This window comes from Balaenoptera physalus (assembly GCF_965194825.1).
Source record: "Balaenoptera physalus genome assembly, chromosome: 5".
Lineage (NCBI taxonomy): Eukaryota > Metazoa > Chordata > Mammalia > Artiodactyla > Balaenopteridae > Balaenoptera > Balaenoptera physalus.
The window spans coordinates 83,825,591-83,841,673 of record NC_138884.1 but is presented as its reverse complement, the minus strand read 5'-3'; the positions used below and the strand labels follow the sequence as shown (position 1 = coordinate 83,841,673).

Sequence of the window (16,083 nt, the reverse complement as noted above, 5' to 3'; positions counted from 1 at the left end):
ACCTTTAGAAAAGGCCTCTTGAAGTATAAAGAGCAAAAGCATTAAACATGAGTATATATAAATGAAAATAAATTACATGTGGAAATAACATGAAACAAATGATATATTACTAACACACATACATTTACCACAGGGCTTTATATATTATATTCTTTTTTAGATCCTTGAAATGTTAAGAGGGCGTGATACCTAATAATTTCTTACAACTCTAAATATTCATAAATATTTTTGAAGGGGAAAATACATGTTTCATTGTGCGATGTTTCACATACCTGTCATTGTGTATGAAAGCTGAAAAGGCTCTTGCAAAGTTATTCAAGTAGGAAAGATAACAATACAGAGTGAGCTTTTAAGAGTTAAGATTTATTTCACTGGTTCTTTTTAAGACTTAAGGAAACAAGGGGCATGCGGGAATATTTTTCTTGAAGTGAAAGCAGCAAGATTTTCAAATGCTCTATCTCTTTTGCTGAAAGTGAGATGGCCGTGGTCAAAGGATTCTTTAAACATTTGTTATTTACATAACATGTTGCAAACGTGCAAAACTTGTTTTAGGTGTTAACTGTAAATAGTTAAATATCTCTAAAGTCAAAATACTGCTCTCAGATCCTATGAGGTAATGGCAGAGGATGTATTTAAAAAACAGAACTCAAATACTTACGGAGCAGGTTTTGTTGCAATGATTCTGATGGGTACAAGTTCACGTGGTTCTTCTTAAAGACATTCTTGAGCAGTTGCGCCCTCTCCGTGAGGCTGCAGAACAGGTGCAAATGTGTGAAATGAATTATCAACTTGGCGGAGAACCCAGAGTGCCCACAGGACCACCAGAGAGAGTCAGACTGACACAAAAGATTGCTTGAGAAATCCGGAGTCTAGTGATTATTTCAACCCCATTTTCTCAGACAGCAAAGGAGGTTTCAAGTATTGCATATTTCTGAGGCCATTTTTTTCCCCCCTGACAGCTAAGGAGAGTTTTGTCCCCAGTAGTCCAGTCAAAAGATTTCCCCACCCCCAGTTATATTTAAGTCAAATACAGACACAGAACCTGCACAATATAATTAATAAAAAATACAAATTCTACCAGTAGTGTTAGTGGTTTCTAAAGTCTTGGAATTTAGGCTTACTAAATATAGCAAGCATGGCATTTTAGAATTCAAAAAATTAACCATTAGTATACCTTTTTCCTACTTTGCACATATTCTGGTGTAAAATAATTTTTTTAAGTTATACAGAAAAATCTGAAAAACTATGCAAAGAAGAAATTTCACAGACTTTTTAATTAGAAAAATTCCATTACCACTCTAATATGGTATGAAATATGTTCCTTAATTTCATTTTAAAATAAAAAAACTGTTTTCAGAAAATAATTTACTAGGTAAAGTGACAAGAAAAAACATGTTTTTTCAATAAACGTTTAGAAGAATCTTCTCTGCAGAAACAAACCCATGTAATTATGTAACTTTTAAAAGCAGAATCCAAGAAATAATGCATCTGTTTTTCTCCCCTGCACACAGAAGTGTTTCACACAGTAGGGAGTCAAATACTTGTCAGATAAATGAATTTGAGTAATAATTCCAAAGTGCACTTTTAAACATCACCAATCCTCCCAATCATGCCATTTCTCCATTCGTTGATTTATAAAACTTTGCTTTGATATCAAACACTAACAAGCATGAAGAGCTAATAAATAATCCACATGTGTTGCAGCAAATGTTTATGCAATTTTGTTTTAATCACTGGAATTGACTCAGTGGACAAATTTCCATCTTTTAGTTTCCCCACTTTTAAGCTTTACTTAAACTGCTGTAAGTTATGTTAGTTCTGTATTTTGCCAATTTTTTTAGACCCTGAAAGGGAACAATATTTATCATATGCAAAAAAAAGGATCATCTGCAAAATGAACTCACTGTAATTACAAAAACATTTAGGCTTTTGCTGAAATAAAATATTTAGAAATGTTGACATTTGTAGTAGTCTTACACACATTTTTAAAAGTCTAGGGGTGTTAACTGCTATTTATTAGACATATTTTATTGTCATTGGGAATTAAGGCAAGAAAGCTAATTAATCTTAAAACTCTAGTGGTTTTGCAAAAACTTGTAAAACTTGTTTTTGCTAGTGAAATAAACAGATATGGGGAATGAGAAAGAGCCATTTTTACAGAGTGACTTTTCTTACTCTGCTCTTAAAATGATCTACCGTTACAGACCCGGGGACTCATAGGGACACTAAAATATGTAACCGCTTTGAGGAAGTCGGCAGCTTTAGCAGCAGGTGGTCTGATGTTGTTAGCAGAGCATCCTGGATGGGGTGCTTGGCAAGTCTCTGGTGTTTAAAACTGAAATGACTACAGAAGACTAGAGGACGGCAATGTATCATGATAGAGCTGCTTCTTCCCAAAATACATTTTCCAGGTTTCAGGCTGGCCTTCCTGAATGCATGATACTTGAATACTACAACATGATACTTTAATATTACAATTATGGAAGCGATAAGAAGGCAGATGTGAGAATTGCCCCTTTCATATTATGGCAACCTAAATATATGAGATAATGTAATTTTGTTTTGTAATGGTTCATATAAGGCTATTTTATCACTCAGCTGTTCCATCAAGTTAATGTCTAGTGTTAAAAAAAAAAAAAGCAGTAAGAAAGTCTCTTTCTGGGGAAAGAAGCACACTACTTTGGAAAAGAGCCTGGGCTTTGCAGTCTTACTTTGGTTTAATTCTGAGTCTGTTACTTATTAGCTGGGTCACCTTAGGCAACCTTTCTTGGACATCTCATGGAGAACAGGAGGACAATTCCTAACCTCAGGCTGACGGAGGATTCAGGGAGTTGTATAGCTTCAACCACAGTTACTGGTACTCAGGAACCACTCAACACGTAGAAGCACTAGTTCTTCCCACCCTGACCATCGCCCAGATCCCAAGGAATTTATTATTTAAAAAACCCCAACTAGAACAGAGGTCATCACGAAACAAAAGATACTCTGTGAGGATCATTTCTGATGCCTTGGTTTATATTCAACATTACCTCAACAGGAGAAGTCTATTGCTGAACATGAGTTTTAACTTATAATGCCCCTCACTCCACTTCCTTAGGAAAACTACTAGGTTTTTGTTTCTTGTTTTGCTTTTTGCCTTAGCTACGTCAGACCTCTTGATGGAGCAAAAACTCCCTCCTCAGAATATAAATGCCGTTCATGGGAGGGTGCTTAATAAATAATAACTGATGATGATTTGTATTTCTCTAGTCCTATCCCACTTTTGGAGAACTACTCCTCATTTCAAAGTTATGCAGTTTCTGTGCCATCAATGTTTACGGGTACTGATATCACTATCAAGCCACATTATAAAATATACTGGTAACATGTTAACATTAATAGACATGTTAAAAGTTTAGTTTTTGTTGAACAGTTTAACACAGTGTGAGAAGAAAAGAAGACTCTAGGATGCCTTCTAACTAAAACCACATCTCATTCACAACTCTTGTTCAGTAGTTTTACTCAATTTGTAGGGTCTTTCATGTACATACCAAGCTATGTAAATTTTCGATTTATTTAATGCAATCACACAACTACCACTTATGTTATTTCCAAGCCTGTTAAAATGCTGCAACTTAGATATTTGGTGAGGTGAGGTGGAAATATACCACGTTTTAAAATAAAATTTCATTTAGAAATACTAAAAAAAAAAAAAAAAAAAAAAGGTAAAAACTCATTTACTGTCCTGGAACATGTTGTCTTAAGGTATTTTCAGTTATCTTTGAAGAGTGGTCAATTTGCATTTGTTTTTTTATTGGGTTGCCAAGCTATATTCATTCATTCATGAAATGTTTTACTGCATAGCATACGACAGCTGTCCACTAGGCAGTGGTGGTGGGGAGATGAATGATGAATATAAGAAGCCTAACTAATCTCTGCTCTGGAGGAGGTATTTCATCGTTCTGTCACTTTTCTTTACAAATGTTGGATGGAACCCTTATCACAGGGATGAGAGTAGGCTGGGGGAAAACATTTGCTATGTCCTCCTATCCTAATCACCTCCCCACCCCGCCCCCGCCTCAAAGAAATTTACGTAATCCTGATATAAAACCCAGGTGAAAATTGAAAAATATAGTTTCTTTTCTATTAGTTCTATTAGTTCTGGGGCAATGTTAAAATTGTTTTTCAGGGGCTTCCCTGGTGGCGCAGTGGTTGAGAATCTGCCTGCCAGTGCGGGGGACACGGGTTCGAGCCCTGGTCTGGGAGGATCCCACATGCCGCGGAGCAACTAGGCCCATGAGCCACAACTACTGAGCCTGCGCGTCTGGAGCCTGTGCTCCGCAACAAGAGAGGCTGCGATAGTGAGAGGCCTGCGCACCGTGATGAAGAGTGGCCCCCGCTTGCCGCAACTAGAGAAAGCCCTCGCACAGAAACGAAGACCCAACACAGCCAAAAATAAGTAAATAAAAATTAAAAAAAAAATTGCTTTTCATTAAGATAAACAATACAGAGAAAAGCTGGGAGAGAACACCATCACCACCCCCATGACCAAATGATCTGACATCCATACTTCCCTACTGTCTTTTTTAAAGCTAAGGCTGTGGGCCAAACAGTGGTGATGGACAAATTAATAAGGCCTGACCTGAAGATCCTGGGCTAAAATTCTATTTAGTAACGGCTGATGATGATATGCTGGCTAATGTCTACAGTTAGATACAAAAAATTATGAGACTCATTATTCATACTGCCTTACTATCAGATGCATTGCTTCACACACACGTGAAAGATATCCCGTAATAACTGCCCTGTCTCTAATGAGCCCAGTGTCCACAACCCCTTATTTTAAATCTTTGGGATTTTGAATTCACATTTTGTTTTGTTTTAGAAAAAGTAATATGTTACACACAATGTGTAGATGTAATACTCCCAAGTGGGATCTTAGAGGCCCATATTCCAAAAATTAATATTTCTGCTATAAAATACAGGAATATTACATTGTAGAAAAATAAACACGATCAATGTCCTTATATTTATAGTACAAATTGTTTTGGTTTTTCCAGCAAATTTTGCTATAAGCCTATGGAAAAAATTGAATTTCAAAGATTTTTGGACTTTGGGAATGTAGATGCTTCGGCTCCCTAGTGTTGGAGCATGTCCACATAAAGTAACAGCAAAGAACAGGATTTCACAGCTTAAAGTCATTTTCTTAACACAAAAAAATAAGCCATGGCTACACAGTATTAGGAATAAGGTTTGGCTTTATTCTCCCAATTTTTTAGACTTAAACTGATTTCCACCATAACCCATGGCTCGAAAACAATATACTTAAATGATGAAACATACCTTTTTCCTCAAAATTTCAATGTAAGATTAAAATATATCTAATTTGCTGGATAATATGATAAGTGGCATACTATTTCTATAAAAAGGACTAAATCTTTTAACCAAGGTGTTTCAATTTTTGAAAATGAGTAGAGATGAGAAATAAATTCTTATAAATACTAATCTGTATATAGTGCTTACAAGTAAGTTATAGCTTCTCTGACACTGTTTCATTTTACATCTAGTTTGACTTCATAGTAGTGCCTAGCGAAGATTAAAAAAATTGGGATGATCAACCCACAAGATCCTTCTTAAGAATTGCATCATTCTATGACAAAAAAAGTAAACAGTCATTACGCTGTGTGTTACTAGTTTGGGAAGTGTAACCTATATACTTCTATGTTCTTGTTATCACATTTTAATTTAATTACCCACAGGTCAACCCCACTACTCAACTATCCTTTCACCCACCCTTTCATTCGTTCATTCATTCATTCCTTAGTTAACTCTCTTGGCCATACATTCATCCACTCAACAAATATTGGCTGAGTGCTACTATGTTCCTGGCTCTGTGGCCGGTTCTGGGTTGCAGTTAAGACTAGGACAGAGGCCTCTCCTACAAGGAGCTCCGTCTAGTAGGGGAGACGAACAAGCACAGGGCGAACAAATACACTATATCATAATGCAATAAACGTAAAAACAGAAGAACAAACAAGATACAGAGATAGCAGAATAAGAACTGATTTTATCTGTGAAAAGCTGAGGGAACTGCATTTGGACTGGGTTTTGAAAGCTAGGAATTGGATTACCCTGTCTGTAAGAGGGTACCAGCTCTAGACAAGGAACAGCATGTGCGGAGACCAGGAGGCGTAAAATAATGTGGTGTTTTGGCACTCAGGGAAGCCTGGTATCACTAGAATACACAGAAATCACTATTTCTTCCTCTTTGAAAAATGCAGATGAAATTAGCTAGTTTTTTGAAATTTGACATGAGTCTCATTCTCCAAGGTTTCTGAAAGAGTTCTATCAATAAAATCAATCTGACAATTTCTAAACTGCCTTAGAATGTAGTTTGGTGTGAAGACTTTTCCAACTAGTTGCTACTTTTCCCCTTTCACAGATCTTTTTCTCCCCCTTCCTCTAGCTACCATTTAGCAGGGAGACACCACGCCGCACTGACCATTGCCATCCTTCTCTTCACCGATTGGCAGCAATGGCAACACAGGGTCCCTACTGTACTAGGGGTTTTTGTCTGGGGTATTCAGCTAACATCTAACTTAGTCCTGAGTCCTTAAGAAAAGCTGAACAGCTATTTTAGGCAAATGAGCTGAGCAGCAGCAGGAAATTTATCAGATGCATTTTCTTGGAGAAGCTGGTTGTCATTTATGGCGGAATTCACTTCTTTCCTTGTAGGTTCTCTGACTTATTTAATGTAAGGGACTACACACATCACAGACTCAGGTCTTTAGGACCGAGAGGTCAGAGGTCATCACATGGAACCCTCAGCCTGACTTATGAATTGTTGAAGTCACCGATATACTATAAACGATGGAAAACCAGTATCACATGGAGGGGCTTAATGTAGGTTTTATTAACACACAAATAGAAATTTACTAAGGGTAGTAACAGTGCTATCAGTAGACTTTCCCTAATCATTGTGAATAAATATTTTTGTTCACAATTTTGTGAGCTAGAACTCTTACCATATCCTTTTTACAGCTAGAGTGAAAGAGGGAAAGAACATTTACTGAGGAATTATTTATGAAAGGCAATAGAATAGATGTTGACTTGGAGGTGAAGGGAAGAGATGAGGAGAAGGTGGAGGGAGGAGTTACACCTGTAACCCCAAAGGTAGCAGCCCATCAGGTACACAGGGACACCGACTTGGAGAGGCTACGAACTGTCACGTTAGTGGCAGGCTATTCTTGCTGCCATCCTACGTTCTTGAAAAGCAGCAGCAGGAGGCAGAATGGTGCGTGGTTAGCAACAGGGTTTCTAGAATCAAGTGACATGGGCTCAAGGCCCAGCGTGGTCACTTCTGACCTTGAGAACCTGGTCTTTCTAAGCCCCGGTTTCCTCATCTGGAAAAACTGGGGATGATGGATTTGTACAGGGTCATTGCAGGAGTGCAATGCAATAGCACCTGTGAAGTGAGGAGTGCAGCACCCAGCACGTGGTGCACGCTCCGCAGAGGCTGGTGCTGTTATTTTTAAGAGAGGCACAGACTGGTGTGTGACGTGCCCCTTCGGCCTAATGAGAGCACGAGAGGGCTGGAAGCCAAGGTCTCAGCCTGAGTTCCCAGTCTGACACTCCACTGTGTCAAACTGAGTAACGACAGTGAACCATGATGAAGGTGACACAGACCAGGGCAAAACGTGTCCTATAGTTGAGACAAAACTTTAGCTCACTTTAGTGTGAGGAAAGACAGAAAGAATAAATGCCTGGGATTTTCTTCATAATTGTGGTGTATCACAGAGTGCTTTCATATAAGTTTAAATTCTTTTCTATAACGTTTTGTGAAATTTAGTAAATTCAATTAGCTTTCTAACCTTGCTTTTTTTGGGGGGGGCGGATGGCGGTGAGGAGGAGGACTTGGAAGACATAACTGACTTCATATATAACAGACATATGCCCAGGTCAGTTCCTAACAATGTACTGAACCACAAAGGTAATTGTGGGAGAGCTGACTTTATGTCAAGCTCTGATTTTGACTATATTCTACAGTGTTATTTTTTTTCTTTTTCAGTTTAATAATAAACACTATTTGTACCTACCATTTACTGAGTGCTCATTAAGCACCAGATGGCAAGCCACCTGCTTTATCCACAGTATTTTATCCAATTCTCACAACCGGCCATGAGGGAGGTATTATCACTCCTATTGTATAGATGAGGAAATTGAGGCTCAGCAGCTCTAAGCAACTTGGCTAAGGTCACATGCAGCTTAGCGAAGAAAGATTTGATCTGAATCTGCATCTCTCTGACTGCAAAATTTGTCAGTGACACTGCTAACTCCATGTTAACAGATAAATACAAGTTTAACTGCTTATTTCCAACCACTAGCAAAAGACATATTTAAAGTTCACTTGGAAAAGAACATATTCAGGGCATATTTTACCTTTTTCCAAGCACAACGGCTCCTGGGTCTTGAGATTTTGCCTCCAGCTCCTGAACTTCATCCACTAATGTTTTAAAAGCAGTCCTCTTGATACTGCAAAAAAAAAAAAGGGTAGAAGTATTCGTGTGAAGATTTAAGACTTTATGAAACTAGTTTTTATCATGCTGCTGCTAAGTACAACAGTAACCAGTGTACAAGCAATTTTTCCATAGAATCTAAAAAACTACAGTAGGGACTTCCCTGGTGGCGCAGTGGTTAAGAATCTTCCTGCCAATGCAGGGGACACGGGTTCGAGCCCTGGTCCGGGAAGATCCCACATGCCGCGGAGCAACTAAGCCCGTGTGCCACAACTACTGAGCATGCACACTAGAGCTCGTGAGCCACAACTACTGAGCCCATGTGCCACAACTACTGAAGCCCGTGAATCTAAAGCCTGTGTTCCACAATAAGAGAAGCCACCGCAATGAGAAGCCCGCGCACCGCAACAAAGAGTAGCCCCCGCTCGCTGCAACTAGAGAAAGCCCGCACACAGCAACAAAGACTCAACACAGCCAAAAATAAATAAATAAATTTATTAAAAAAAAAAAAAAAGACTACAGTAATTCTGGGCATTAATATAATTATAGAAACAACAGTCATAAAATAAATGGTTTACGTTTATAATATTAAAACTCTCAGTTATTAAATAAGCATCATATTAACTAACTTCAATGATATCTTTTTTTGTGGGAAGAGAGGACACTTTAAAACTTATAATCCTGGAGAAAGATTAGTAAAGTTGTAGTTTCTTCTATTCTCTGTTTTATACATGTTTAGAATCAGGCAAGCAAAAATTCCCTTTCACAACTATTGTCCACTAAAAATTTACATATATATGTATTTGGAGATAAAAGAATTTTTTCTTCTACCTTGAATGGGTTTTTCAGGCTGATTAATAAAAATGTTAATTGAAGCTACCTGCTTTACTTCTGTTTGTTCTTTTAAACTAATTTAGTTTTCTAGTTCCTTAATCACTCCTTTCTTCTTTATTTATGTAGAATTAATATTACTAATTCCTATTCTGTAAGCTGTACACTAGAGTCGACGTTACAACTAGAGAAATCTGAGGATTAATATGCATCTGTGTTGTTATGACATAACTGAGCATTACACTTACACTTTGTACACCACGTCAAGAAGCAAAGATGCCACAGGGATAAATAACAGGCCTGTCCAAAAGACTCCGGAACTGAACAACATGGCTGCCTGAGTAAAAGCATCAGAAACAGTATTACTTTAAAAACCAAGAAATACATCATTCATGTTTAGTTTTTATATGATTTCAAGTAAAATAATTTTAAGAATCTCATTCTGCAAGAGGGTATACAATAACTCTGAATTCAAACTTGTGAAATATTTGGAATTAAAAGCCAAATTTATTAGAACATGCATTTACTACATTTCTTTTTTTCCCTCAAGTAGCTAATATAACAAAGTTTTATCATGTGCCAAATCTTTTCATATTTTTATGTGAAATTTTTATTACTGTGATCAAAATAATGGAGTAATAAACTTTGACCTTCTTTTATAACTTAGAATATAAAAATTTATCTTTTTGAGCAAACTTTGAACATACACTGGATTAAATTCTCTTATAATACAACATGTAAAATCAATCCTAATTAAAAACTACATTTACCATTTCTGGCACATAAAAATTTACTTTTCTAAAATATTACACGATACTAAAAGATCATCCAGATAAATCACGAATACAGTATAAACAAATTAATTAAGGAATCTATGAAAAATAACAATTTGATATTAGATAGGAATAATATTAATTTTTGTTCAAAGATTTACATAACTTGTTTCAGTGCATCCTATTATTGCTAAAGTCAAGCCAAATGTTTAGTATGTAAAACCCAAATAAAAGTGTATTAAAATAACTTTAAGCATTCCTTTGTATTAAATCCCAAATTGCTATATCAGAGCCTTTGGGGTTGCAAAGAAAATGACTCTATAATAAAAATCAACAAATTCTATTAGTTATTTGCGATTATAATAAAAAAATCCCTTTATAATGTAATTAGATTACTAGAGCTTAAAAGGGATAGTGTCATATAATAAAACCAAAAGGAATATTTTGCTTCACTTCGAGTCTATTTGTTTATCAAGAATAAATTCGCAGTACCTATTTAAATCCATAAACGTATTGTTATAACTCCATTCCGAAGTAGCCAACTAACGCACACACATTTACATCCCACTAAAAATCACGCAAGAAATTTTTTTTTTTAACCAGGTCAGGAATTAAAAATGATTTAGAGTTTAATTCGTATAGGCAGGTTCACAATTACACATAAACAGTCCTAATCAATCAATCCTTATCAAATATAAAGACTACTAATTTTAAGTTGTGTTTCAGATTACCTATTCATTTTGACTCTCATCTGGAGACCAGGAGCTGCTGTTTAAAATTTTTTCTACATTAACACAAGCTTATTGATACGGACTCTTGGTACAAGGATACTCAGGTTTCCCTCTATCTAGGCTGACACAGCTCTAAACACGTTAAAATAAGAACACGCTATTACCCAAAATTTCAGAAAGTAAATGTTGCCATGTGGATTCAATGCAACAGCACCCACATTCTAGATACCACCAAGACGAAAGATATTCACATAAAAGTCATTTTATTTTATAAGCAAAACATGATCTTCGACATGCTTGCTGACATCTTCAATAGTGAAAACCAACAATAACTGTGTAATAGGAAATGTCCATCAAGTCAGTGGGTTTTGTTTAGTTGGAAGGAAGCTTTTGAGTTAGGTAATGCCTGCAAAATGGCACATTTCTTTTTCCTTCTACGGGAAAAAGGTAAGATAAGATTCTAAGTCATGTAGCTGGAAATACCTCTTTTACTTGGCTTCATTTTATAATCTCTTTTAATTTGGGGGCAAGGGAAGAAAGATTTATTCTTGCCTTTGCCACCCTGTATTAAATGTCCACTGGTGGGGATGGAGGCCGCTAATTCTGACCATTGTGATGTTAACTATGATGGGGAGACTGGCGCCCACTATTCAGTCCACCAGCCTTTGGCTTTGCAAATGAACGCCATGAATTGAAGGGAAAGAAGTTTTTCTGCGTCATATCTGAAAGCCTGTCAGATTTTTTTTCTTTTGCAGAGTTAATCCAAACCTAAAAGATTTAAAGCCGACATTCGCATTAAAGACAGAGAGCCTCTTTGTATTTTTTGGATGAAGAGGGGGGGAAAATAAAATCCCACAGAGGTATTTCCTTCCTTTCTGTACAAGAAAGCTCCCCCTCACTCTGTAGAGACCATTTTTGTCTCTAACTTTTCACATCTCTCCACTCGCAGGCAGGTCAGCTGGGAAAAGACGCCCGATCCCGCAGACAATGGGGGGAAACAGGAGCAGCCTGTTCGGGGCCGGGCTCGCGCTCCCTCCGAGAGCGGCTGGCAGGCAAGTCGCTCCTAACATGGGAGACTGGGGGGCCACGCCAAGCAGCCCCGCCGCCCCTCCTCGAGGCCCTTTGAAACCAAATGGAATCTGCCACAAAAGTGCCTCCCGGGGAACTTGAGAAAGGATCAGCCCAGGGAGCTGCAAAGCCAGTACACTCGAGGGCACAGGTCCTGCTCCGGGAACAAACAATTGCTTGTCTGCAGAGCGATGCTGTCTCAGCATCGGGCCACGCGGGCTTAAAAAATGAACCATTGCTGCCTGAAAACGCAAGCTGCGGCAGAGGAATGAGGAACTGTTTTGAAATTTCCCTGTGAACTTGCAGAGAAAGAACGTTTGAGAAAATCCTAGCTCACGTGCAGTTAGCTAAAGCCGAGGGGCTTGAGCAGATAAGAGGGCTTACCTTCTGACCCACAGTGAGGTGACCCCTTGGTACCCACGTTCCCACACAGAGAGGAACACTTACTTTTTCACCTGCGGTGTCCCCCATGTTCAGTCTTGGAGGAGAGAATTTCGATGTGCTACCTGCCTACAAACTTTCAGCAATGCAATTCTTAAGTCTGTCCCTCCTTTTACCCTATAAATGTCCAAGTGGGGGACTAGGACGCTGATTCTTCGCTTAAGTACAGACACTATCTAAATAAGAAGGCTCCTTGGGGAGTCCTAAAACTATATCCACGGACCCCAACTAGAGCAGGGCTGGTGATAAACAGCCCTGGAAGTGGTGGCGGCTCTGCCTGTCCCAGCTCTCAGGGATGGAGGGAGTAACTTCGGGGTCTCTGCTTCCTCAGCTGTAAAGTGGATTGTAAGAATTAAACCAATAATGTTTATAAAGTGGCTGTTTTTATTACTACCACTGATTAGTAACAAACGTTCCTTTCGTCATTTTAATTTTCAAATTCCTTTAAACACTCTAGTCTCGTGTTCTTTTCAGTAATCTCTCCCATGAGCTTCAAGGAAGGAAATTTTTATCACAACATCAAATTAAGTGTACGTTTATAAATGTCATGGTTTTCATCACATTAACATCACAGTATATACTCATCTCAAGACTGAAACTGGCCGAGTAACTGAACCGTAATAAATTGCCATTCATCTCAACTTGCTAATGTAGGAAATGGAGATAAAATTTTTTTCATAAAAATTATTAAAGATTGTATGGGCACAATGTATTAATTTGGAAGGGAAAATTCAGAAAACAGTGCTGTAAAACTTGGTTAGTTTTTTCTGTTGGGGGGGGAGGGCAGCAAGATAAATTGATATAAATAATATAAATACCAGAGGAGTTACGAGTTAATGTTAATAACAACAACAAAAAAAACAAGAAGTGATTATTAAGTGTCTAGATAAAACTTTATAAAAGGACTTTCTAAGCTTAAAAATAGTGGAAAAAAAACTATAAAAAGAAATGCTTTAAAGAAGTGATCCATGAAAATGGAGAAGTTCCACGTGTTCAAAAAGAACTAAAAAATAAATGATACATAAGAACTTGGGAAAATGGCGGCCATAAGTATAAGAAATTCTGCACTAAAACCTGATTATAAAAATAGACCACTTATCTTCATAAGAATAGCTAAGATTCCAATAGACAGGCAAAAGACCTGAGAAGGTATTCACAAAAGAAGCAAGTAATCAATAACATGGAAAAATGCTGAGCCTCTCTGTAGTCACAGAAACATTACCAAATTAGACCAGATTTAAACAATTCATGATCACACTTGGGGGAGTGGGGAGGTATGGTGAAACAGGTATGTGTAGTAATTTACATTCCCATCAGCAATGTATTCGCCTTTGGGAAAGGTAATTGACATGTGCATCAAGAACACAAACATTCATTCCTGTTAATTTGATAATTCAACTTCTGGGACTATGTGTTGAAATTTGGCACAGCTTTTACGTATAGTTTAATATCCTATGAAACTGTTCTGTGGTCACTAGCCCTGAAAGTACTCCCTCCAAAAGCCTGTCATGGCCCAAGGCTTAGTAAAGGTATAAACAAACCACAGCACACCCCTCCTGGAGAGTCACAGGGCAGAGTAGCGTATTTAAGGCTTTGCGAAATCACAGTAAAGAACCTACTGAATAGTTTTTTAAACCAAGGTTTCCAAAATACATTTATCGACCATGGAACACTTTTTCCTATATACTGCTTTCTAACATCCCAAGGAACTATTTTGCAGAATGCAAATATTCATTGTGCGTTTTTTAAAAATAGTAAAACATCAGTGAAAACTAACGGGAAAAACTACGTGGCTGGTTAAGTAAATGTACGTCTATATGAGATAATATTGTCCAAGCTATTAAAGATGCTGTTCAAAGAGTGTAATTATTAGGAAGCTGATTGTTTGGACAAGTCCTGAATAAAGGGAAAGGTAGACTATCCTAGCATTCTCTCAGGAGCCTTCTGTTATCATATACACACACTCCCTGGGAAGGTTGGAGGTTTCTATTATCTACATGGGGATCAGTCACGGTCTCTCCCTGTGGCTTAGATCTCTTGCCTGTGCTTCAAACACAGACCAGCCAGCTCTGAACTTGAATGTCAAAGAGGCACTTCAAACTTAATACATTCCCCAACTGAACACACACTGTCTTCCTCCCAGACCTGCTCTTTCTTTGTGCAATCTCTTCAGGGAATGGCTTCATCGCCACCTGCCTGAGACAGAAGCTGGGCTCTATTCTTGAACTGCCTCTTGATACTATATCTGCTTTATCACCACGTTCTGTTGTGCTTTAGTATCTTCAGACCTATCTACTTCTCGCTCACCCTGCTGCCATTATTCCAGTCCAAAACTTGCCTGTCCTCCTAATAGCCTCATGCGTGGACTTGCTGACTCCCGTTCTGCTCTGCTTCTAGCCAGTTCCCCCACTGCAGCCAGAGCCACAGTGCAAATTAGCTTTGAGCAGGTCTTGGATTAAACCCTTTCAATGGCTTTATACCACCCTCAGGATGGAGTACAAAAATCCTTAATATGATTTCATGACCTTTCCTACCTGACTTCTGATTACGTCCCCTATATCATCTCTCAAGCCAGCCCCCATCTCTAGCTTCACAAAGTGTTTCAGATTTTGGAATCTGCCCAAGCTTACTCTCGTCCTTGGACCCTGTATCTGTGACTCCTGTTTGCTCTTCAGTTTTCACATCAGATGTCACTTCTTTCCTTAGACTTGGGTTAGCTGACCCTACTTTGTGTTTCCACTTTGGTGGTAACTATTACCCATTTTCTAGTTACAGACTATAATCCCTGTAAGAGGAAGAAATATGTCTTGATGAATTCCTACAACCCAAGTGCTTAACCACCAACCAGGTGTTCAATAAATAATTGTTGAATAAATAAGTTCTTACAACCTAGTGTTTAGAGAGATTAAAAGTCAAAAAACACCAGAGCCTTAGGACTATATTCCTGAGATGTTGTTTGGTTTTCTTGTGTTCTGGCATGGAGTTATTCTGGGAGCAGTTATAACTAGATATTTATGTGATTTGGGGAGAGGGGAGAAGGGCTTGATCCAGCTCCCTAACCATGCTTTTCCAATAGAGGTCATTTTATCTGTTACAAAAGCTGAGTGACATGCATTAAAAGCTAAGTGTGTTAAATTACCTTCCCCATCCCCCTTTTGAATCAACAGAAATATTTTGGGGAATCCAGGGAAAGTATGATAACTAAAAGTAACAATTTTTTTGTGGAGGCGAGGAAGGAAGGGATGTAGAATGGGCAGGAAGAGAAGGAAGGTCTCATACCGGCATTAATGAAGACTTTTCTTAACTACACAACGTGACTATTTTGCTACGTTAAATAAAAAGAATATAAAACCCCAGTCTTCCCTGTCTCGGCAAATGTAAACTTTATTCTTCCAGCTGCTCTGGCCAAAAAACTTGCTTTCCTCCTTTTCTCTCAGACCACACTTCCAATCCATTGGTAAATCTGATCTGCTCTATTTAAAAAAAAATCCACATATCAATGTTTATAGCAGTATTATTCACAAAAACCAAAAGGTGGAAACATCAACAGATGAATGGATAAACAAAATGTGGCTTATACATATCATGTGCTATCATTCAGCCTTAAAAAGGAATGAGATTCTGGCTCATGCTACAAATAGATGAACCCTGAAGACATTACGCTAAGTGAAATAAGCCAGATACTAAAGGACAAATATTATATGATTCCACTTACAAGGGGTACCTAGAGTAATCAAGTTCAGA

At 38.0% G+C, this 16,083-nt stretch overlaps 1 protein-coding gene across 7 annotated transcripts in view; it reads right to left on the bottom strand.

The window, feature by feature from the left end:
* Positions 1-16,083, bottom strand: part of ATP8A1 (ATPase phospholipid transporting 8A1) — a 237,728-nt gene that overhangs the window by 4,725 nt on the left and 216,920 nt on the right. For all 7 annotated transcript variants that reach the window (XM_082464159.1, XM_082464158.1, XM_082464162.1 and 4 more), the window contains 3 exons: positions 9,575-9,663; positions 8,419-8,511; positions 659-750 (listed from right to left, as the gene is read on the bottom strand). In XM_082464159.1, coding sequence (XP_082320285.1) covers positions 659-750; positions 8,419-8,511; positions 9,575-9,663 — 274 coding nt within the window. The remainder of the gene's footprint in view (positions 1-658; positions 751-8,418; positions 8,512-9,574; positions 9,664-16,083) is intronic.